General features: G+C 37.3%; 1 protein-coding gene across 1 annotated transcript; it reads right to left on the bottom strand.

Moving 5' to 3' along the window:
• Window positions 1-17,745: 17,745 nt before the first annotated feature.
• LOC137938258 (uncharacterized) lies at window positions 17,746-18,493 on the bottom strand. Its single transcript, XM_068783247.1, has 3 exons — window positions 18,385-18,493; window positions 18,089-18,324; window positions 17,746-18,027 (listed from the first exon to the last, which is right to left on the bottom strand). The coding sequence occupies exons 1-3, from the start codon at window positions 18,491-18,493 to the stop codon at window positions 17,746-17,748; spliced, it is 627 nt and encodes a 208-aa protein (XP_068639348.1).
• Between the last annotated feature and the right edge of the window lie 5,264 nt (window positions 18,494-23,757).

Genomic DNA, 23,757 nt, shown 5'->3' with positions numbered 1-23,757 from the left:
GAAAATCAAGAGACCTTTGCTACGTAGTCATTTGTTAACTTGCTAAGCATCTATACTTAGTGTTGTCATAAGTCCCTATGTGGACAAGTGTTGTTCTTGCCATAAAACTCAATGTGGGCAAGTATTTGCTATTGCCATAAGACCTTGTCTAGGTAGGTGTTTTTGTGGGCAAGTGTTGTTGTTGATGTCGTTGTTGTTGCTATTATTTTTGTTAGTCCTTGTGTGTAAAAAAGTATTGTTATAAGTTATGTATTTAGAGTTTGCTAACTATAAGCCCCTAACTGTTTGGGGAAGGTGTTGTAATTGAACCTATGTGGGTCTAATTTGTAGATGTCGTTTGGCTTTACAGAGTAGATCCTTTAACTCCAAGGTAAGAGATCCCTGGAAGTAGACCCACAATCTAAAATAGTGATTGTGAACCACTATAAAAGTTGTTGTGAATGTGATTATGATTGATTATTTTAAAGTTCTTAATTTTTTAGTAAACCTATTCACCCCCTATAGGTTTACTTTGAACAAATCCTTTCCAAACTCTGTCTTAAGTCACATGCCAAGTGTTGCTACTCTAACGCTTTTAGCTTTGTGATGAAAAATCCATAGGAATTAGTTATTTGTTGTATTTTTTCTTGTGAATGTGGCACACACATGCATGGGAGTGGGATCCCTACTCCAGAGTCTTACACTTGCCCTCTACTACACAACCTAAAGCTACACGAAGAAACATGAACATAGAAGACATGCCCAAGGAATGAATCATGAACATAGAGATCATGCCCAAAGAAAACCTATAAGAAGAGAGGTTCACACCCATGCAAAGGGGGACGTCTTCATGCATGGATGAATCTCAGCCACCTCAAGGATCTTCTATAATTAGTTATCCTACAATCATCCACACGAGGGACCCACCACAAACATAATTAGCTATTCAAGATTCTCCAACAAATCATACTATTAATAAAAATAAATCAAGGATATTTATCTCACAAATCACTCAATAAAAGGGAGATAATCAAGGACAAATGATTCACTGAAGTGAAGAAGATCAAGATCCAAGAATCGTAGAAGAAGAATGGAAGGAACAACCCATTGATTTGTACAAATTTTTAAAGACACCTAGTTGACACTAAGACACTTCAACATGTGGAATTCTAGACCTTTGTATTTCTTTTTTGTGGGGTTTTGAAAAAATATGTAAACCCTTGTATACTTAGTCTTCACACTGATTCAATTCAAGCAATTCTTTTTGTTCCTCTGTTGGTGGTTTGAAGACTTGTTCTTGAGCATTGAAGTGTTTGCCCAAATCTTCCATGATTGCTTAAATTTTCTCACCTTCATCATCTGGTTGCTTCACAATCACCACCTTTATCTATCCTAGACAAGGTTGAGGAAGACCATACATGAAATTTAATGGGATGCCTTTTGTGATTTTCTCTTGTGAAACACTTAAAAACATCATTTTGGATCTCGATCAATTAGTCCTCGTACCAAGGGATGCCCTTGTCACTTATTTCATGCATCGAGTAATATGTGTTGGACTTTGGGTGTGTTGATATTAGCTTTGAAAGATGATACATAACTAATACAATCCAAAAAAAGATGCATATTAGATGTAATGATACAGATATTACCAGTTATGCTAATTCTTGTGGTTGATACGTAACACATTACCCACCTCGTCAACCTTTTAGTGTTGCTAACTATAGCAAGTTAAATAAAAAAGATTAAACAAATCTTAGCTAAAGTGTAGTTTTGGATAAAATTGAAAAGTCACCTACAAAATAATAATTGTCATTTCTAATTAATGTGAAAGGATATCATTGTAATGGGAAATGTAGTATCCCATAACAATGATATCCTTTCACCATAATTAGAAATGAAAATTATTATTTTGTACGTGACTTTTCAATTTTATCCAAAACTACACCTAAGCTAATATTTTTTGGTCTAAAGGCAATAGAAGTGAAAATTATTCATAAAGATGTTTTATTTCTTGAATAGTTTTGCATATTCTAAATCATTAGAGTTCCCAATGTAGCAATTCAATATCTTCTTTTACATTTCTTTTGGTTTCAAACTAGGAGTAAGTTTGTGAGAGTAAGAAAGTCTCATAGAGATGTTCTCATCTTGAATATCATCTATTTTAAAATCATTGATAATGAGAATCATCTTGGATATAATAAATGTTTTGGCTGAATTTATTTTAAAATCCATCAATATATATATGTGAGATTTTGTGATTTGTTTGCTATGATGTTTTGAGTCTATAGGGTAAATTAAGGCAATGAATAGTGTGCAAGAAGCATGAATGAAGAAATGAGATAGAACTCATATTATAAAATTAGCAGATATTTTTTGAGTAGTAAAAGAAGAAGAAAGCAACCTCATAAGGAGTTTGAGATAGATGCCAGCAAATAAAGAAGCCGCGGAAATGAGATAAGTTGAAAACCAAAAATCCCAAAATCTCATTTGATGTCTGCAAATGAAAAACTAAAGGCTCAAAAGGAACTATATAGAGTATGGTGAAAGAAATGGAGCCTAGGGCTAGTTTATAGAAGAATTTGGGAGAAATGTGAATGGAACCAAATGAAGGGTCATGCATAAAAGAGATGAAGCAGTCATCTCAAGTTGAGAAAGTTGGTCATGAGACCAAGAGTGTCAAATGAGCATAGTTGGTAAGAAAATTGAACAGGAGAAAGAAGCAGTAGGGTAAAGAATGAGAAACTGTAGCCCAAAAGGAGGTTATACACTCTAGACAAGGGTCTTTAAAATTAGCTTCTAGGGAACTACTTAGTAAATCTAGTGAAAGTAGAGCCTTGCTAGCTCAGCTTCAGAAGTAAAAATTGACTAACGATTTTGACCAGTGTTTTAGTCATTGTGTATGGTTTTGTGAGTATGAAATGAGACATGTAGTCCCAAGATCCCTAAAAAGCGAGTGGTGTTTTGATTGGGATATTACTTGAGACTACTTCAGAAATCTTGAAAGCATGAAAATAAAGGGAGGGTAAAATTTAAGGGGGAGTACAATTACAAGCTAATGTACATATCTTAGGGGTAGTAGAATGCAATAGCAAAAGAGAGAGCATCGCATGACGTCGGGGGAGCATCACTATAAGGGGAGCATACCTATAGTCCCCATTATAAATTTTGATGATATCAAAAGGGGGAGAAAATTTGGAGTGAACGTATAAAAATCCACACAAAGTGAACATAGCATTGAACTTTGGGGAGTCACGATGAAAGAGTTTGATTTTTGTATTTGGTATTCCTTTTATGCATTCATAACATTTGTATCACTAAAAACTTATGAGTGTCTGCTATAAAAAATGTAGGGAATGTTGGTTTTAAGAACCCCATTGAGATAATTTTTATGATAACAAACACTGAAGTTACCAATTATATGGCTTAAGTCTGTTATGTAGTTTAAAAGTTCCTCAAAGAAAATTTTTGTATTCATTTTATGCACTCATAACCTATGTATCACTATAAACTTATGAGTGTTTGTCATCATAAAAATGGAGGGAATGTTGATCTTAAGACCTCCATTGAGATAATTTTGATGATAACAAACACTCAAGTTACCAATTATATGATTTAAGTATGTTGTGTAGTTTAAAAATCCTTCAAAGGAAATTTCTAGTAGTATATCCATTTGATTGGCTATGGTCCACTTCAACTATTCATATAAAATTAGAAATATTATATTCTAGGATTCCATTAATTTATCTTGAGTTTTCTTTTAAGGTTGAGTGTAGAAGAAGAAGAAGGAAGTAAATTGAAGAAGAGAGGAGAAAGAAGAGGAAGAAGGAGAGGAAAGAGAAATCTACACAAGAGAGAGAGAATTAAGAGGAAAAGAAAGAGAAGCTTAGAGCATGTTCCTTTCTTCTCCCCTGGAAAGACTGAATTTAGACAAAGTTGCCCTTTTATATAAGTGAAATAGATGGATAGACATATAACAAAAAAATCAAGAAAAAAAATTACGATTTAGTCTTTTCACTTCTCCACTGCTCCCCCTCAAGTTGGTGCATACACATCATAGACACCCAACTTGGAACAAGTATACAAAAGTGGTCTCATTGCAATCTCAAGATATCGGTCACCTGGCTTTGGGAAGAGATATTCAAGGGATATAATTGCAGCTGATTTATTTTTCTCAAACAAAATGATAATCAATCTCAAAATGTTTTGTTCCTTTAGAAAAGACTGAATTGTAGATAATTGTTTGATTGTCACAATGAAGTTTCATCAAGGTATATTCAAAGAGAAGTGACTTTACCCATAATATTTCACTCAATGTATGTGTCATTGCACTGGATTAGGTAACCACATTCTATTTCTTATTTCTATAGTCTAGGAACTCATTTAGTTTACTAAACTCAGAAAATTATTTGAAAGAAATCTCGAAAATCATGTGGAAAGAAACCTCATAACTCAACGAAACCCCATTAAGGTATAACTGAATTTTTTCACATTACTTTGTAAGCATTGAACCAGGCGTAATCTTACTCGGTCCAATTACGATAGGACCAGACTAACGGGCCAGATCTTCCGGTTTTAAGATAAATCTATTTTCCCTATATAAGAAACAAAAAATCATTAAACCGATGGGTCAGTTTTGGTTCTGACACCACTCATCCATGTGGCTGTTGGCACTTTCTGCTTCCATCCTAAAATGGTTGCTAACACAGCAACATCTGTCACGCCCCATCATCAGGTTTGTAACAACCTATTTCCTAGTGTCTTACAAGTTACAATTAATTTTCAGGTTTGTTACAACCAATTTTATGAGCGCAATCAATGACTGCATTGTTTGTTAGAGCCAAAAATGCATTAACAAGAGTTAAATAAAGCAGGAAAGAGTAGGGGAGACCACCGATTTGCTGGTGTCTTACAAGTTTCAACCAACTTTCAGGTTTGTTACAACCAATTTTATGAGTGCATTGAATGTCTGAATTGTTTGTTACAGTCGCAAATACATAAACAAGAGTCATATAAAGCAGGAGAGAGTTAGAGCAATGAGAGTAGGGGAAAGAGAATAAAGAGTGTTTTGTCTTTCCTTTCATCTTCTTCTTCTTTTGCATTCTATAAAGAAATTGCAGCAAAGAAGAGGAACAACATAGCTGTTCAAACTTGTGATCCTCTTTCTTCTAGGAGACTGGATTCCTGTACGGTAATCGATCCATTTGTAAGCCTTTTCTCATTCATTCATCTGTTTAAAATGTGTAATTCTGGTGCTCACTCCATTGCTATTTGAATCCTCTTTGTTTTTTTTATTTAATGGTGCTTTCTTAAATATTCTCAACTCTATAGGTAAACACTACTGGAGCTCCGCCAGTACTTGAGATATTGACAAGTTGAACAATCCAGTTTTCAAATTGAAATGCTCAACCCAACCGGTCTAGATGCTGAACTGGTTGGGTTGAGCATTCAATTTGACAAACGTGATGGTTCAAAGTAGCAGCTGGCTGGGTTGAGCATTCAATTTGAAAGACTTGAGTTCAAGTGGTCTACATCCCTAGATAGTTCGAAGTAGAAGTCGAGGTCAATGGTTAGCATCTCGATAGATTCATTTAGGGAGAGGATGTCTTTGAAAGTGGGCATGTCACAACTCGACCCTTGACCTCAAGACTCTTCAGGTTCGGCTTGCTTATCTCCATCTCTTTAGCCAAAGTTGATCAATCTTCATTACTTTTATTTTTTAGAGATTTGAAACCTTTGAAATTGTAATGAGGCTCCTTGATGCATCAGATTAAGTTGAGTGAATATATCAATGGACAAGAGAACAAACAGTCCAGTTTTCTGAATTTCTTCATCCATCGAATATCATCAAGTTCAAGCAACTTACTCCACTATTATTCTCTTCAGTTGAAGATGATCAATTTTCATTGACTTCAGGGAATCGTAGTTACTCAAACTCGAGTCCTCGAGCCACAAATTATCTCACCTACTTGATCACCAGTAATGGTCATGCGATAGAGAGCAACACTTCTTAGGGTTTTGAAACCCTTGACATGTTTTGGAGGCTCTAGTATGCAGCAAGTTAAGTTGAGAGATGATATTGATAGATAAGATAACAAAGAGTTTGACATTCTGAATTTATTCATCCCCCACCTGATATCATCATCATCTGTTGAGTCTGAGTGCCTTACACTTCCACTCAAATCAAGCACATGCTCCCCAAATCCTTCGACTTGGACAAATTTAATCCATTTTGTATTTAATCCATTCTTTGAGATCGGATGAGTATCTGTCACCTAGACAAAAGAACGGGTGAAACTTCTTAATCTTGTCCAGAGTATGGAGTTGTAGAAGTTGGTAGACAACTTGTACATAATATGCCTTCTTTAAATTTGTTGTGAACTCCTTGTCAAGCCTATAACAGTGTTGTAAATCCATAGGGATTTCCACATGTTTATCCATTGCCTAGACAAAATTGATGTTATCACTGTACACTTCAATGGAAGAAAAGAGAGTATGTGGTGAATAATATTTTTTGGTAGCTTGCAGATATTGTCAGTCTTCTCAGTAAAGGTTCCCTTATGCAGAAAGTCCATTGACTGGTTTTTTGTTTGTTACATACTACTATTTGTGATCTGGAATAACAAAAAAAGTATTGTCTTAATCAATCTATTTTATGGGCAAAAACTTGAGTTCAAGTGATCTATAACCCTGGATAGTTCAAATTAAAATTCGAGGTCAAGGGTGAGCATCTCCGTCCAGGGAGGGTGTTGTTGAAAGTGGGCTTGTTCCAAACTCCACCATTGTACTTAAGACTCTTCAGGTTCCATCTCTTCAGCCGAAAATTATCAATCTTCATTGCTTTCATTTTTTAGGGATTTGAGACCTTTGATAACGTAATGAGGCTCCTTTATGCATCAGGTAAACTCGAGTGAAGATATCGATGGACAAGAGAACAAACAATCCGGTTTTCTGAATTTCTTCATCCATCGAATATCATCAAGTTCAAGCTACTGAACTCCTATTACAGACAATTCAATCCACCTCGAGAGATCAAATGAGTAGCTCTCACAGGGTTCGAAAAACAAATGAATATTCTGTTGGTGTTGTTTGTGATAAGAAATCAATATTTTGTAACTCTCCAAATTCTCAATAAAATTGTAAAGACACGTTTTCTGTGTATAGTAATGAATCTTCTCAGGGCGGTACATTTATTCCATAACTTGTTCCCTCAACAGGATTGTTTGTTGCATTGAAGAGATGATTCACTACTTCCTCTCACCCCCTCAACCTCTTAAGCAAAACGAGAGTTGAGTGAAAATCCGAGAGATAACAAAAAATCAGATTGATTTTGGATCTTCAAAGAAACGAAAGTGATAATGAAAAAATCGCAGAACCCAATTGCGGTTCCCATTTGACTAGTTGGAACCGATTTCAGTTAAACTCAATTAGTTTCGATCTTGACTATGACTCTTTCCGAAAATCTACCGAGTGAACGTCTTTCTGCTGTTGTAAGTCACTACTCATCTAATCATCGTCTCGGCACACTCAGCTCTGAATCCCACACGTTAGTCTCTTTGCTCTTCTCTCATCTATTTATTTTCCGTTTCATCTTTTTTTCCCCGTTCTTCTTCTTTCTTTTCCGCTTTAGCAGTGTTTCTCCTCTCTTCTGTATTTTCCACTTCGGGGCAGTTTTTCATCTACGAATGAGGAAGATAAACCAGCGTGCCTTCATTGGATCATGCTGGAGTTTGTTTTTTGATTCACCTTCTTAATGGGACGCATGCGATAGATCATTAAAACATTTAAATTCAAATTATTGACTATTTATTAAAAATTATACACTGTTTTTGTTTATTCATAATGGGAGCTTTGTTAATGCCCAATACTGTTTTTGTTTCTACCATTACGTTGGGATTAAGATTTTGAATTTCGGTAGAATTAATTCAGAATGGAATGGATGAGCAAGGAGGAGAGGATTTCTCTGTATTCATGATACAAATTGTCATATCATGAACATAGTTTTTATATGTATAATGTATTAGTTGATGCATATTGTATTTACGCATTAATTTTATTTATTATTTGTATTTAAGGTTTAGGGTTTAGGGTTGCGGCTCAGAATTGGGTTTGTGAAAACATGACCTTGACCACACAAGGCAAGAAACATGGTTGTGGGAAATGAAAGGAGCAGGGTTGGAATTGACCAAGGTGGGGTTTAGAGGTCATGTTTGGAGTGAGGGTTAGATTTTGGTTGAGAACAAGGTCAAGGAAATAGAAACACATGTGGGTAAGAGTCAATTTTTTACTTTTGGAACTTTTGCAAGCTTGAGTTGGTTTTTAAAAACCTAAATATTGTTTTGAATAAGATGGAGTTGAGGGAAAGGGAAGGAAGATGAAAGTGGGATTAGATTTCTAACCTCATTTTTTTATAAGGTTGGGATTGTTCAATTTCTGGAAAAGAGAAAAGTTCACTAACTTGTAATTTGAGTACAATGAGCATCTATTTATGTTAGAAGATATGATGTAATTGTGGTGGCACTAATGTGATTAGTTTATGTTTCTTATCTCTTTTTCACTCTTTTAGGGTGAAGGGCATAATTATATTATTATACTTTTATTCATTTTTAAGTAGTGCTCCAAGGGGAGGGTTTGGACACAAGTCCATAATCTCATTCTCCTCCTGTTTTCTCCCCAACATGCTTTCTCTCCTTTTGTCCATAGCGTAATCCATGGAGTCTTGAAAATAAACATGGTATCAACGCATTGATTTTCAGTACTCGCAGCTATGGTTTTCAGGATTCTAGAAACCCATTATTTTTCGTTGCTCATATTGGTGCTTCATTTTTCATCGTTGCTGGAATTTCGTTTCGATATTGTTAATCATCTCTGTTGTTGTTGTTGAAAACTTCATTTTTTTATGTTACTCGTTCCAATGCTAGTGGACAAACTGTTGGAACCATGGTTTTCTCCTAATTGGCTTGTCTTCCTTCCAGCACTACTCATTTTCTCCTGCTGCCTAGCATTACTATGCCATTACCAATCCTCTCTATTTGGCTTGGATGGTGCCTTTTTTTTTCATTGGAGAGACTACCCTATTTCTTCTGCACTACTCGTTGATACGTAGAAAGCATAGGTGTTGATAACAGGGGAGAAATTATTTTTGGAGAAGCTGCTATCTCAGTGGCATAGGCAGTTGTTTTTCTTCTTCTCTTGATCATTATCTTTTGGAGAAGAAGATGCTCTTCCATTATCTGTCATAGCATTGGTGTCTGATCTCTGAATCTCGTACCTCCATTGCTCATCCTTTGATCGGTGTCTAAAGAGATGTCTCTGCTCCTCCATTGCTCGGTAGTTGATCACTTCCAACAAATCTTCCATCACTCGATAAATCGATTGTTGGCTTCTGATATCTCTACCAAACTCATTGGACAAAATTTGTTGTCATCTTCTGTCAACATCTGCTGATCACTGGAGGCTGGCTTCTTTGCTCAGTTGGACATTAGCTGGCAAAGCATGGTTGGTTTTATCAATGCCATCTTCAATATTAATTCTAGAAACTTACTATTCTTCATATGAGAACGACCAATTGTCTAGTAATGTTATTCGAGCACTGGCATTTCATATTCCATTCCAAAAATTGCTTCACCAGATAGTCAGGCACTGATGTGTCATTCTGAAAACGTTGTTGCTTCAAAGGAAGATATCTTCGTTCAACAAGACTTGCTAAAATGTTTTTGGATCCGTTTTTGGCTGAAAAATATTGCTTGATTCATCATATCTTCTCTTATGAGATCACGTGGAAAATGATATTCCTTCCTGGCTTTGTTGTTCAAGCTCAAAATTGATCTTTTGGTATCTTTGGATCTTCGTTATTGATCTTTCGATTCATTCCATTTTTACTCTGATTGCCGAGAATATATTTGCTCTATTCGGGAAGATATCTAGTTGTTTCCAAAAATATTTGATCTTCCTCTGTTCAGAAAGAACACGATAATGTGCCAGTCAGTTTTCTCTCATTTTTTCTTTACAATCTCTCTGACAGCATTGCTTTGTTTGGAAATATTTCATATGACTCAGCTAATTGTTATTTGGTTATTGCTGCCTACCGAGTGATATGCGTGATTTACTCATTTTGAGTTGGTTATTTCTTGAGTGTCAACTCTGTCGCTGTTACAGGAGACAACAACACTAGACTCTGCTGAGTTAATCTAATTAATCTATCAGGTTTGCATACTGATTCTGTTCATGTGTTATTTCTTGAGCGCCAGCTCTGTTGCTGCTATCGAAAATGATGACACCAAACTTGGACCGGGTCAACTCGAACACGAGCCAACCTGACTCGGTCTACTTGCTCTCTTCTTGTGTTATACTGGTTTAGGTTCATATCTTCCTTATTCAAGGATGAACTCGCTACGAATTATTTCATGTGTCCTTATTACTCTTAAGGACTTCCATTATTTACCGGTTATTTGGGCATTGGCCCATTTCTCTTGCTACTATATTGTCTCTTTGATTGAGAAATTCTTATAGAAGAAAAACTCCTCAATTGATTGCCTTGGGTTCATTATTTACTGATTGTTGTCGTCATTGGTTATTCTAATGAAGATTTGAATTTCTTAAAAAAATAAACACATAGTGAACCCAACTTCCACACCCTATCTTCCTCATTACCCATTAGCCTTTGGCACTCTTTTCTCCTATCGTCATTTATTTGAATCTCACTTACCCTTTTGGCCAAACCTTTCAGCATTGCTTTGGTTGGTCCTTTTATTTATATGGGTGTTTGAAATCTTTTTGAGACTTTTTATTAGTACCCTTGGGTCTTGAAAACAATAATATGGCAATTCCTACTTCAATTCAGACTCAAATACATCAAATAAAAAACTAGAGATTATATCAAATAAGAATTATGAAACGCCTAATAAGAAATTAAGACTGACCCCCTAAAACTCCTACATTAACCAACCTTTTGGCTTTTCTTAACAAAACTTTTCCCATTTAACCCGAAGGTGGCACCCCCCTCCCTTTCTCATGCTCCGCGTCCAAATGCCAAAAATGACCCTATTAAACTTTACATACCCCTAGTAATCTCCTTGCTCATCTTATAATACTAACATTAAGGATTACATTGTATACACTAATGCCTTGGAGTCATTTGTATGTCTTTCAAAGAAGCTCCATTGGGAAGTTTTACTTTTTATTAGGTGTAAAATAATATTTTATAATTTTAATTAGGGTATTACATTTTGATGTAAGGGTATGTTGGATATATATGGTTAGGAGTTTTTGCTAATAGCTTGTGAGATTTGTTAGTACATATGTACTAGCAATGGGTTGGTTCCCTTCCCATGGACAAACCATTCTTCCATGTAGACCAATTTTATTTATCCTTTTCATGTTATTAGAGGGGACTAATATCACTAACAAATTTTAAATCTGTATTTACACGTTTACTCCTCTCCTCGCTATATCGAATCCTAGGGGTGGGCACAAGTAGGAATTGTAGAGTTCTTGAAAACCTAAATTCCGATACTAAAGCTTGACCCTAAAACCCAACCATTCCCCTTTCTCTAAACCTTGTCTCCACTTCATTTCCTTTTCTCTCAACCTCGTCCTCATTTCAAGTGAGAAAGAGAAAATATGACTATTACGTTACAAGCTCTTGGATTACCATAATTCTAGGAAAAGAGATCAAAATGACAAGGAAAAGAGGAAGGGGAGAGAAAAATAAAAGAGGGTTATGAAAGAGACTTACAATTACTTCAATCAAAGGGACGATAGATAAAATTAATTAGCAAGATAAAAAGTAGTAAATTAACTAGAAGAAAATTAAAAAGGAAATAAATTAAACAAACAAAATTCAATGCAGCAAACAACCCTATTGAGGGGAGAAGTTATGGAACAAATATTAACCCCAGAGAAGATTCATTATTATACACTGAAAACGTGTCTTTACAATTTATTTGAGAATTAGGGGATTTACAAAATATTGACTTTGTATCATAAACAACACCAACAAGATCAGCTACCTGTGAGACAATATTATTCATCTGTTCTTTGATCCCGATGAGAGCTACTCATTTAATCTCTCGATGTGGATTGATTTGTCTACAGTTGGAGTTGAGGAGCTTGAACTTGATTTGAGTGGGGTTAAGTAGTTTGAACTTGATGATTATCAGAGGATGAAGAAATTCAAAAAACTGGACTGTTTGTTCTCTTGTCCATCAATATCTTCACTCAACTTAACCTGATGCAAAAAAGGAGCCTCATTACGATTTCAAGGGACTCAAATATCAAAGTCAAAGGAGTTGGAGAGCTTGTGCTTGATTTGAGTGGAAGTTTAAGGCACTCTGACATGACAGATGATGATGATATCAGGTGGGGGATGAATAAATGAGGAATGCCAAACTCTTTGTTCTCTTGTCCATCAATATTATCTCTCGACTTAACTTGGTGCATAGTCGAGCCACCGCATGATTTCAAAGGTTTCCAAGCCCTAAGAAGTGTTGTTCTCTATGGTATGACCCTTAATGGTGTTCAATTAGGTGAGATAATTTGACTTGACTTTAAGTTACCGCGACTCCCTGAAGTCATTGAAGAGATTAATAGCAGAATCATGTTTCGATGTCATCACATACTCTTATTTCTTGTCCATCAATATCTGCATTCAACTTTACCTGATGCATAAAGGAGCCTCATTACGATTTCAAGGGAGTGAAATCTCTAAAAATTGAAAGTAGTGAAGATTGATCATCTTCGGCCCAAGAGATGAAAATAAGTAAGCCAATTTTTTGACAAGCCAATTTTCAAAGACATCCCCTTCCTGAATGAAATTACTAAGATGCTCATCCTTGATCTCGATTTCTTCTTTGATCTATCCTTGGATGTAAACCACTAGAACTCAAGTTTTTCAAATTGAATGCTCAACCTAGCCAGCTGCTACTTGAACCATCACATTTGTCAAATTGAATGCTCAACCTAGCCAGTTGCTACCTTGAACCATCACATTTGTCAAATTGAATGTTCAACCCAACCACTTCAGCATCTAGACCGGTTGGGTTGAGCATTTCAATTTGAAAAATTGGATAGTTGAACTTGTCAATATCTTAGGTAATATCAGAGCGCCAATAAAATTCTTGTCAGGACCCCGTCATGTTTACCTGTTATAAGCAAGAAAACGAACTTAAATAGAGTTCAGATGATTTAAGAAAGTACCATTAAAGAAAAGAAAGCAAAGAGGATTCAAATAGCGATAGTGAGAGCATCAGAATTTCACATTTTAAGCAGATGAATGAATGAGAAAAAGGCTTACAAATGGATCGATTGCAGTACAGTAATCCAATCTCCTAGAAAAAAAGAGGATCACAACTTTGAATAGCTATGTTGTTCCTCTTCTTTGCTGCAATTTCTTTACAAAACGCAAAAGAAGAAAAAGATGAAAGGAAAGATAAAACACTCTTGATTCTCTTTCCCTCTACTCTCATTATTCTTATGTCTCTCCTGCTTTATATAACTCTTGTTTACGCATTTCTGATGGTAACAAACAATGCAAACCTGACGACGGGGCGTGACAGATGTTGTTGTGTCAGCAACCGTTTCAGGATGGAAGCAGAAAGTGCCATTAGGCAAACAACCACATGGACGTGTGCTGTTAGAACAGAACTTGACCCATCGGTCCGATCATAATTGAACTGGGTAAGATTAGGTCCGATTCAATGTTTACAAAAGGTATGTGAAAAAATGCAGTTATAGCAGTCAATCAAACTACTGACTTATATCTAATGAGACGATCGAGTGCCCTACATCTCTCATTACCGTTCGATCACAATTAACTTCATCCAAAGATTGTTTCTTATTAGAAATATTTTTACAAAATTGCAACGGAATATAAAAGCTAAAGTAAACCCTAACACTTGTAACCCTCGTGGCTCTTTCCCTCTCAGAACTACATCACAATTTTATTGCTCTCTTAGTATCACATGATTACATAGCTTAGGCCTAACAAAACCCTTGTATGGCTTTTTCTATTTCTCTATAAAAATAAATATGACCAATCGCAGTCCGAATGTTTATACAAAGGATTTCTTCTTCTTCTTTTTTTAACTTTTCACTATTAAATAGTGTTCATAAATTGCACGAAAGGTTCCCGAGGATTATTAATAATAACCAAGTCTTTAATTTATTTATTTTAATAATTACCTAAAAATATTTTCTGTAACATTGGGATAAGAATAAATCATCTATGAGATAATAATGTAATTATATAATAAATTATATTTAATAATTGATATTAACTAATTACTTAATCAATAACTCAATTAGTTACTTCACAAGTCATATTACATTAACATGACTTCATCAATTTATAATGTGCATCAATATGATCATGCAAATTATTATACGCTCACTAATTAATAATACAAAGAATTTATGTGTATCTCACTAATTAATTTCTATTTTCCATTTTAAGAAAATCTATAGAAAATTTTTTTTATCAAAATGATTATATATAAGGATAATTGAAAAAAATTAATAATATCAAATAAATTACTTAATTTAAATATATTAATTAATTTTTATATTATGTTAAAAAATTAAGTTGATTGATCATTTAATTTTTTAATTTAACTTTAATATTTTAATTAAATATTTTCTTAAAATACAATAAATAATATATAATAATATTTAATGAAAATTTAAAATTCTTATTTTAATTTTTTATTTATTCCATTGATAAAAATCTTATCTCGTTTCACATAAAAGCACTATTATACTTGATTAATGACTTACATAGCACTATGGTTGTAGTAAGAGGAAATGTTAAATATAACTATATGTGAGCATAGGTGATTAATTATCTGTGATTATATTTTTTTCCTACTTATTCTCGATAAAATTATTCCATCTAGAATAATATCTATTTCTTGATGATTTTTTAAATTCGCTGAGAATAAGTGAATATTTCTCTGTAATGTTTTTGTTTTTCTACATATTTTCAATGAAATTGTTTTATCGAGAATAGCATATATTTACCAGAATTTTTGAATTTTATCAAGAATAAGTAGATATTTCTCAATGATTTTTTATTTCATAGAGAATAGTGGATATTTTTTTATTTTTTCCTAACTATTTTTTAGAGAAATTACTTCTCTGAGATTAGTATATATTTCGGAAAGATTTTTAATTTCACCAGTAATAAGTGATTTTTTATTTTTATTTTCCCTTCTTTTTTTGGTGAAAATATTTGATCGAGAATAGCATATATTTCTTAGAGATTTTTAAAATTTTCCAATAATTAGTTTATATTTTTGTTTTGTCTTTCTCTAACTTATTCTCGAGGTTTTTTTTTGTCGAGAATAGTATATATTTCTCGGTGATTTTTTAATTACTTTGAGAATAAGTGAATATTTTTATTTTTAATTTCCCCTCTTATTCTTAGCGAAATAATTTTTCAAAAATAATATTTTTTTTTGTTAATCTTTGAATTTATTTGAGAGTAAGTGAATTATTTTTCTTTTTTTTCCTAGCTTATTATTGACAAGATAGTTTCGACTAGAATATCTTGGTGATTTTTTAATTTCATTGAAAATAATTGGTTCTCTCCATGTAGTGGGAATCTTTTTCTCGACAACATTCAAATTTCATCGAGAAATATATACTTATCTCAAAAAAAAATCATGGAGAAGAAAAAACTTTGAGAAACATTAATTTTCCTATAGCATAAGAAGTTAGAGCAACTCAATTGAAGATGGCTATGAACTACTTCCGACAAGCACACTCCGACTTAGGTTGTTTGAATTGAATGTAAGTTGAATTATGTCGAAACTTGTAGCCTTTGCATGAAGTCTTGTTTACTTGAATGGGACACAATCATGTTCAAGCTACGGAAGTAAAAAGTATATAATCAGAAAAGAGTAAATGATTTTATATATTGTGTTGGCCCCAAGATCACTATTAAGATAATATTACTAATGATATATGTTAAGTATGAGGCGCATAAGAAAAGCCCTTTAAAAAAATTTCTAACAACATATTCGTTCGATCCACCATGTCCCATTTCAATGATCCATAGAAAAGGGAAGAAATTTGCTCATACTAGAAAGCGCACCATCAACATCTAGTAGCACCATTTGACTTAAAAGACAAAGGAAGAATCATTTTTTTTGGAAAACAACCGGTCCAAAAAAGGCAGGATGAATAAAATGAGCAAAAGGAGATGACCATGTAGGAAGAAATAAAAATTGATGTGCCAATAGTCGAAGCAGTAAAACCCATCTATAAAAATCAAGCATAATCAGTGAAAAAAAATGAAAGCCTAAAATGAAAAGACAAAATTAAGGAGTCAAGCATGTGGTGAAATCGGAGCAAGAAGAGTTGACCCCTATGGAAGGAATCGACCTCATGTCATGATGGAGTGAGCATGTTATGGTCCCGGGTCATGGATCGAGTAACACGGCGTGGGATTTGTGAATCCAGCACTATTACTGAGTTGTTGGACTTAGTAAGGAGGGTTAAAGATCCCTTCTTTGGCTAATTTTCCACCAGTTATCAGTCTCCCTTTTTATGAACTCATTCTAATGTTAAAGTTAGAGCTAGAATGGAATTAATTCAGGTGGAGAGATAATGGAAGAATACCTGTTCTTGCTCACATAAATGAGGGTTTTGACCCTGATTTGATGCAGCTCATGCTAGGATTTGAAGGCCTAGCTTAGGGGGCAGCCTTGGCTCTCGTTGATGGCTGTTCTTGCTCTGTTTCCATGATGATTCCCCAACAAGAGGAGTTGCTTTAATCCTTCATGTGGAAGAACCAAAACTCTTCCTTTTTGCTGCTCGTCAAGAGGGAATTGAACCCTACTTGTTGTTGACGCTGATGAGGGAAGACCCTCTCTTTGGGCTCGGGAAAGGGGAAAGAAGCTCCTCATCTTAGTATGGATGATGATGGATGAAGTTGGGTGAAGATGGATGGCAATGGAGGGTGAAGGATAGGTTGGATTTTTGGAGTAAACCCTAAACTCGATATCAAGAGGTGATCTCAACCTATTTACACTAGGTTATTCTAAAATGTCAAAGCTTAACTATTTCATTCATTCATTTCCCTTAAATAGATCACGTTAGGGTTAGCGTTACAATAACTCCCCATAATGCCCCTACATATAAAATTAATTAGAAATAACTCCTACTTAAAACAATATAAGAAATAAATCCTACTCAAAGTAATATAAGAAATAAATCCTATTGAGTGAGTTGTTATTGCCTCCTTCGTTGTGGGACTCGGTGTGCTATTGAGTCCACAACATCTGCCTCCCCATGGAGAAAGAGCTTGTCCTCCAACTCAAAAGGTGGGTAGACCTGTTTGAAGATGTCCACACGTTCCCATGTGGCAGCGTTGGGGTCAGTGTCCATCCACTGAATGAGAATCTCCCCATGGTCATTGGGCAACCACACGCGTAACACCGCGGCTGGGTTAAGAATAACCTTGTCATGATCAACCGATGGTAGGAATGGAGCGGATGTAAGCTGCGCCTCGAAATGTGGTTTCAAAAGAGAGAAATGAAACACATCAGTAATTTTGGCCATGTCCGGTAATTTGAGTTGATAGACGACTGGTCCCATGCGTTGAAAAATGAGAAACGGTCAGAAAAATCGGGGAGAGAGCTTATGACATGGAGGTCCCGCAAGAGACTGCTGACGGTAGGGCTGGAGCCGTAGCCACACATACTCCCCAACCTCAAAAGAGACCTCACGGTGGCCTTTGGCGTAGACATCCTTCATCCGAGCTTGGGCGCTTCAAAGCCGTTCTATGATATTCTGTAGCAGCAGATCCCTGTCCATGAGCGCCTGATCAATCACATCCACGCGGGTGGACCCTAGGTTGTACGAGAGAAGGCGAGGTGGATCCAGGCCATATATAACCCAGAAAGGAGTGGCTTGCAAGGCAGAGTGGAATGAAGTGTTGTAACAGTTTTTGGCCCACGAAACCCATTGAACCAATTGCCGCGGACGATCACCCACCAAGCACCGTAGATACATCTCGATGGTGTTGTTCACCACCTCTGTTTGTTTGTCTGTCTGCGGATGATAGGCGGAGGAGAACTTCAAAAGGTGGGTAGACCTATTTGAAGATGTCGACACGTTCCCATGTGGTAGCGTTGGGGTCAGTGTCCGTCCACTGAACGAGAATCTCCCGATGGTCATTGGGCAACCACGCACGTAACACCGTGGCTGGGTTAAGAATAACCTTGTCATGATCAACCGATGGTAGGAATGGAGCGGATGTAGGCTGCGCCTCGAAATGTGGCTTCAAAAGAGAGAAATGAAATACATCAGTAATTTTGGCCATGTCCGGTAATTTGAGTTGATAGACGACTAGTCCCACACGTCAAAAAATGAGAAACGGTCAGAAAAATCGGGGAGAGAGCTTATGACGTGGAGGTCCCGCAAGAGACTGCCGACGGTAGGGCTGGAGTCGTAGCCACACATACTCCCCAACCTCAAAAGAGACCTCACGGTGGCCTTTGGCGTAGACATCCTTCATCTGAGCTTGGGCGCTTCAAAGCCGTTCTGTGATATTCTGTAGCAGCAGATCCCTGCTCATGAGCGCCTGATCAATCACATCCACGCGGGTGGACCCTAGGTTGTACGAGAGAAGGCGAGGTGGATCCAGGCCATATATAACCCAGAAAGGAGTGGCTTGCAAGGCAAAGTGGAATGAAGTGTTGTAACAGTTTTCGGCCCACAAAAGCCATTGAACCAATTGCCGCGGACGATCACCCACCAAACACCGTAGATACATCTCAATGGTGTTGTTCACCACCTCTGTTTGTTTGTCTGTCTGTGGATGATAGGCGGAGGAGAACTTCAATTTAGTCCCGCTCAAACGAAAAAGTTCCCACCAAAAGGTGCTCATGAAAACTGCATCTCTGTCACTTACAATGGATTCTGGAATGTCATGTAAGCGGACTATCTTCTCTAGGAAAGTCTGAGAAACCCGTGTTGCTGTATAAGGATGAGCCAACGGTATAAAATGTCTGTACTTGGGGAATCTATCAACCTCCACAAAAAGTACGGATTTGCCGGAGGACAGGGGTAGACCTTCCACAAAATCCATTGAAATGTCGGCCCAAACCTAGTTAGGAAGGGCCAGAGGCCGGAGAAGACCTGCTGGACTCAAGTGCTCGGCTTTGTTGTGCTGGCAGACCTGACTGTCGCCCACATAAGTCGCAATAGAGGGTTTCATGGCTTGCCAGTAAAAATCAGCTCGAATTCTGTGCAAGGTCTTTTGTATCCCCTCGTGTGTACTATCATGGTAGGCCGAGGGAATAGCTGGAATCAACTCGGACTCAGGTGGAAGGAAAAGACACTACTTGTAATAAATAAGTGAATCCTGGATGGACCACTTTGAATTCATTGTCCCTTCCAAAATCTTCTGATGCAGTCCCTGCAGTGCAGGGTCAGTGGCATGTGCGTTTCTCACCAAGTCCACAATGAGAAATATCGGTTGGCTGATCGAATAGACCGACTGTTGATCCTCAAAACACTGTGACAAGGTGCCTGCCACCTTATTTAATCTCCCCGCATGATATTCCACTTAGAAGTCAAACCCCAGCAACTTACTGATCCAGTGTTGTTGTGGCGACGTTGTCAAATGCTGTTCTAGAAGGAATTTAAGGCTGTAGTGATCCGTGCGTATGAGAAAAGCCCAGCCCCAGAGATAAGGCCTCCAATGTTGGACCGCCTTGGCCAACCCAATCAACTCGTGCTCATAGGCTGCCAGCTTGTGATGAAGGACTGCCAACTGTCTGCTAAAATACGCAGTAGGATGGCCCAACTGTTGTAAAATGACCCCAATGCGCACTCCCGAAGCGTCACACTCTACCACGAACAATTTGTCAAAGTTGGGAAGTTGTAATACTGGCGTGGATGCGAGGGCAGCTTTGAGTGCCACAAACAACTTGGTGGCCTCCTCATTCCAAATAATAGAAATTTTCTTGAGTAGACTGGTCAATGGTGCTGCCACTGGCCCATAGTTCTGAATAAATTTGCGGTAGTAGCCCGCAAGACCCAAAAAACCCCATAATGCAGAACACAACTGTGGCTGCGGCCACTCGTGAATAGCTCGGATCTTCTCAGGATCCACCATAACCCCCTCATGTGAGATAATGTGTCCCCGATACCCCACATGTGAAGCCGCAAAAGAACACTTGGAATGTTTCAAATAGAGCTGATGTGCTCGTAACAAGTCAAAAACAATCCTCAAGTGTGCCAAGTGCTCCTCAACCGACTTGCTGTATATCAAAATATCATCGAAAATTACAAGAACAAAATTTTGAAGATAGGGGCTAAATACCTCGTTCATCAAAGCTTGAAAAGTGGAGGGTGCATTGGATAACCCGAACGGCATGACGACGAACTCAAAGTGGCCATGGTGCGTGTGGAACGCCGTCTTCTTGATATCAGAGGGGTGCATCCGGACCTGATGGTATCCCAAACGGAGGTCGAGTTTAGTTAATAACCACAACCCATGTAACTCATCCAGGAGCTCATCCACTACCGGAATCGGAAACTTGTCTTTTACTGTTTGCACATTCAACTCCCGGTAATACATGCAGAACCTCCATCTCCTATAATGTTTCTTCACAAGTAAGATGGGTGAAGAGAACGGGCAGCGACTGGGACGAACAAGACCCTGTTTCAACATATCCTAGCACTAACGCTCTATCTCGTCATTCTTAAGGTGTGGGTAACGGTATGGTCGCACGACCACTACTTCAGATCCTGGTTTCAAACAGATCCTGTGGTCACAGTGCCTTAGGGGAGGCAAACCCGAAGGCTCCTGGAAGAGGTTAGAGAACTCCTCAACCAGACTCTCACTAGTACTGTCAGGCTGTTCATATGTCTGCAAAATGTGCATGTGGTGGGCTCTGTCCACCTGACAGCCCTGTAAGAGCACCCGACTCCCGACCAAATCAAAGCTCATGGTTAAAGCCGAAAAGTCCCACATAATGGGCCCCAATGTTTGTTACCATTTAATGCCTAATACCATATCAAATCCCGCCAGGGGCATAAAAAAAAATTCAGCATTAAACTAAGTAGAGCCAATGGAAAACTTTACTGCCTTACTAATCTCATAGCTAGGGACCTTCTCGCCATTGGTCACTGAGACGGTGGCTGTCGGATGAGTGTGTATCTAGACCTAGAGATGTTATGCGGCTATCAAACTCAAAAAAATATGTGTACTCCTTGAGTCGACTAGTCCCACCAGTTCTCAGTCGATGACATGAGCTCAAACTTGCATTGTATTAGGCGATTTCTGGCCAGTAATAGCATGCAAGGATATCTCCGGTGGTTCCTCCTCAATAATACCCTCTAGCTCCTCTGGATCCTCTGAATCCTCCACCTCAAGCCAAAATAATCGTTTACATTGGTGTCCTACCCGATACTACTCATTGCAGTTATTAAATAAATTTTTGGACCGCCTTTCTGCCATCTCCGCATTCGTTAATTTTTTTATAAAGCTTGGTAGGGAATTACCAGGGTGGGGATCGGCTACCTGAGTCATAGTCGAAATGTGTCTCGATGGGGCTGCCCGGAGATGCTCCCTGAGATGAATTATAGCGGCTCCCTTGCCACGTGGAGGAAGTTTTCGTCTCACCTGACCAACCCGGCTTACATTGTTGCAACTGTTGTCGTTGTTCCATTGTTCGTGCAATATTCATTGCATGAGCTAAATCCGTAGGCATAAGGAGTTCTACCTCTAGCCGTAAATACTCATTGAGACCTGCAGTGAATAAGGAGACCTGCTGGTCAACCAATACCCTCTCACCAGCACGAGCCAACTTTTCCTAGAAAAGTTTTTGATATTGTTCCACTGAACCAATTTGTCGCAATTGGAATAACTCTCCCAGGGGGTTGTTGTTGGCGGGAGGGCCAAATCTAACTGTGTATAGATTTTTAAATTCTCCCAGAGTCATCCCTGGTCTCTCTTTCTCTACTTGAGTAACTCATAACATGACTTCATCTGTCATATGGAACGAGGCTAGTTGCACCTTATTCCATTCAGTAGTCCGTTGGTTCAAAATTTTTTTTTCACATCTATGCAACCAAATTAAGGGATCAACTGAACCATTGAAAGAGGGAAAATCTAACTTAGTGTACCTTGGAACTGTGCCTCCATGCTGGGGTCCTTGGATAGGAGTGCACCCAGGCCATTGTTCCCCTCTTCTATGATATGGTTGAGCGACCTCTCTCACCTCTGGACTCTGATGTCTCTCTGCCCTCAACTCCGTTAGCATGCTGATGACTCGGCTCATCTCTTCTTCCAAACCACAAACCTTCCCCAACATTGGTTGTTCTGTTTCAAGGCTATCTTCTATCTTTTGTATCCTGATTTGGATTTCTTCATTGCTGATATTATCCCCCATGTTACCCTGCTCTGATACCAAGTTGTTATGGTCCCGGGTCATGGTTCGAGTAACACGACGTGGGATTTGTGAATCCGGCACTGGTACTGAGTTGCTGGACTCGATAAGGAGGCTTAAATATCCCTTATTTGGCTAATCTTCCACCAATGATCAGTCTCCCTTTTTATGAACTCATTCTAGTGCTAAAGTTATAGCTAGAATGGAATTAATTCAGGTGGAAAGATAATGGAAGAATACTTGTTCTTGCTCACGTAAATCAGGGTTTCAACCCTGATTTGATGCAACTCATGCTAGGATTTGAAGGCCTAGCTTAGGGGCAGCCTTGGGTCACGTTGATGGTTGTTCTAGCTCTATTTTCGTGATGATTCCCCAACAAGAAGAGTTTCTTTAATCCTTCACGCGGAAGAACTAGGACTCTTCCCTTATTTGGCTATATATATATATATATATATATATATATATATATATATATATAGAGAGAGAGAGAGAGAGAGAGAGAGAGAGAGAGAGAGAGAGAGAGAGAGAGAGAGAGAGAGAGAGAGAGAGAGAGAGAGAGAGAGAATTGTTTTTGATATAATTTCTAATAAATCTGATAGCAATTTGTCTGGGGGGTACTATAATTCTTTAATAGGAATAGGTTGACAATACAATACAAATACATAAAAACAGGGAAAAGTTATTATAACTATGGCTAAAGCAAAAGAAAGGAATAACATAAACTGGTATTAAGAAGGGGTTCATTAATGAAAGATTGATTATAACTATGGCTAAAGCAAATGAAATAACTAACATAAGCAAACAGGCTATATTCTAATGGCTTTTCCTATATATAAAATGCTAAATAGAATTGTTAAAAATAGATAAAAAAATTCACACAAAATTATAAATAAAACTATAAACATAACAAGCATACAAAATATAAAGGAAGTTCGTGGCGTAGTGACAACCAGAAGCGATCCTTGTCTTTCAATGCAGCGGGTAAGAGGTACTAGCCCTTACCCAGTAGTTCCCAGCTAATAATCTACCTTTTTTTTTGACAAACTTTAAAAGTTGTAAGAATTAAAAGACTATCAATAATGATTATTACAACAAAAATTAGTATCATAAATAAAGATAAAACCAGAGAGAAAAAATAGTTGACATGAAATTTCCTAAAGGTACTTCCTAAACCTTTACTGTTTTAATCCTTATCTTTCTTTCTTCAGGTATAAAGAACCCAAAAAATGATGGCTTATATGGCTTCCTAGCAATTTTGCTTCTGCCACAAGCTCCTCTTTTTTTTCCCAACAACAAAGCCCTGACGCCTCCTTTGGCTAAACCGGAGAACATATGGGACATAGGACCGAGAAACATAAAAGGATCACCATAAATCTTTTAC

This window comes from Aristolochia californica, unplaced genomic scaffold (genome assembly GCF_029961685.1).
Source record: "Aristolochia californica isolate CCGP_79_NKW_82.1479 unplaced genomic scaffold, dmAriCali1.0.hap1 SCAF_8, whole genome shotgun sequence".
NCBI classification, from domain to species: domain Eukaryota; kingdom Viridiplantae; phylum Streptophyta; class Magnoliopsida; order Piperales; family Aristolochiaceae; genus Aristolochia; species Aristolochia californica.
This window is presented reverse-complemented; position numbering and strand designations above follow the sequence as displayed.

Excerpts from the sequence above, each read along its gene's own strand:
- LOC137938258 (XM_068783247.1), bottom strand. The coding sequence starts at position 18,493 with ATGAAGGATGTCTACGCCAAAGGCCACCGTGAGGTCTCTTTTGAGGTT. Across the intron at positions 18,325-18,384 it reads GTCTCTTGCGGGACCTCCAC|TCGTCTATCAACTCAAATTA; the intron begins GTCATAAGCTCT and ends GTGTGGGACTAG. Across the intron at positions 18,028-18,088 it reads ACGCTACCACATGGGAACGT|ACAGACAAACAAACAGAGGT; the intron begins GTCGACATCTTC and ends TATCATCCGCAG.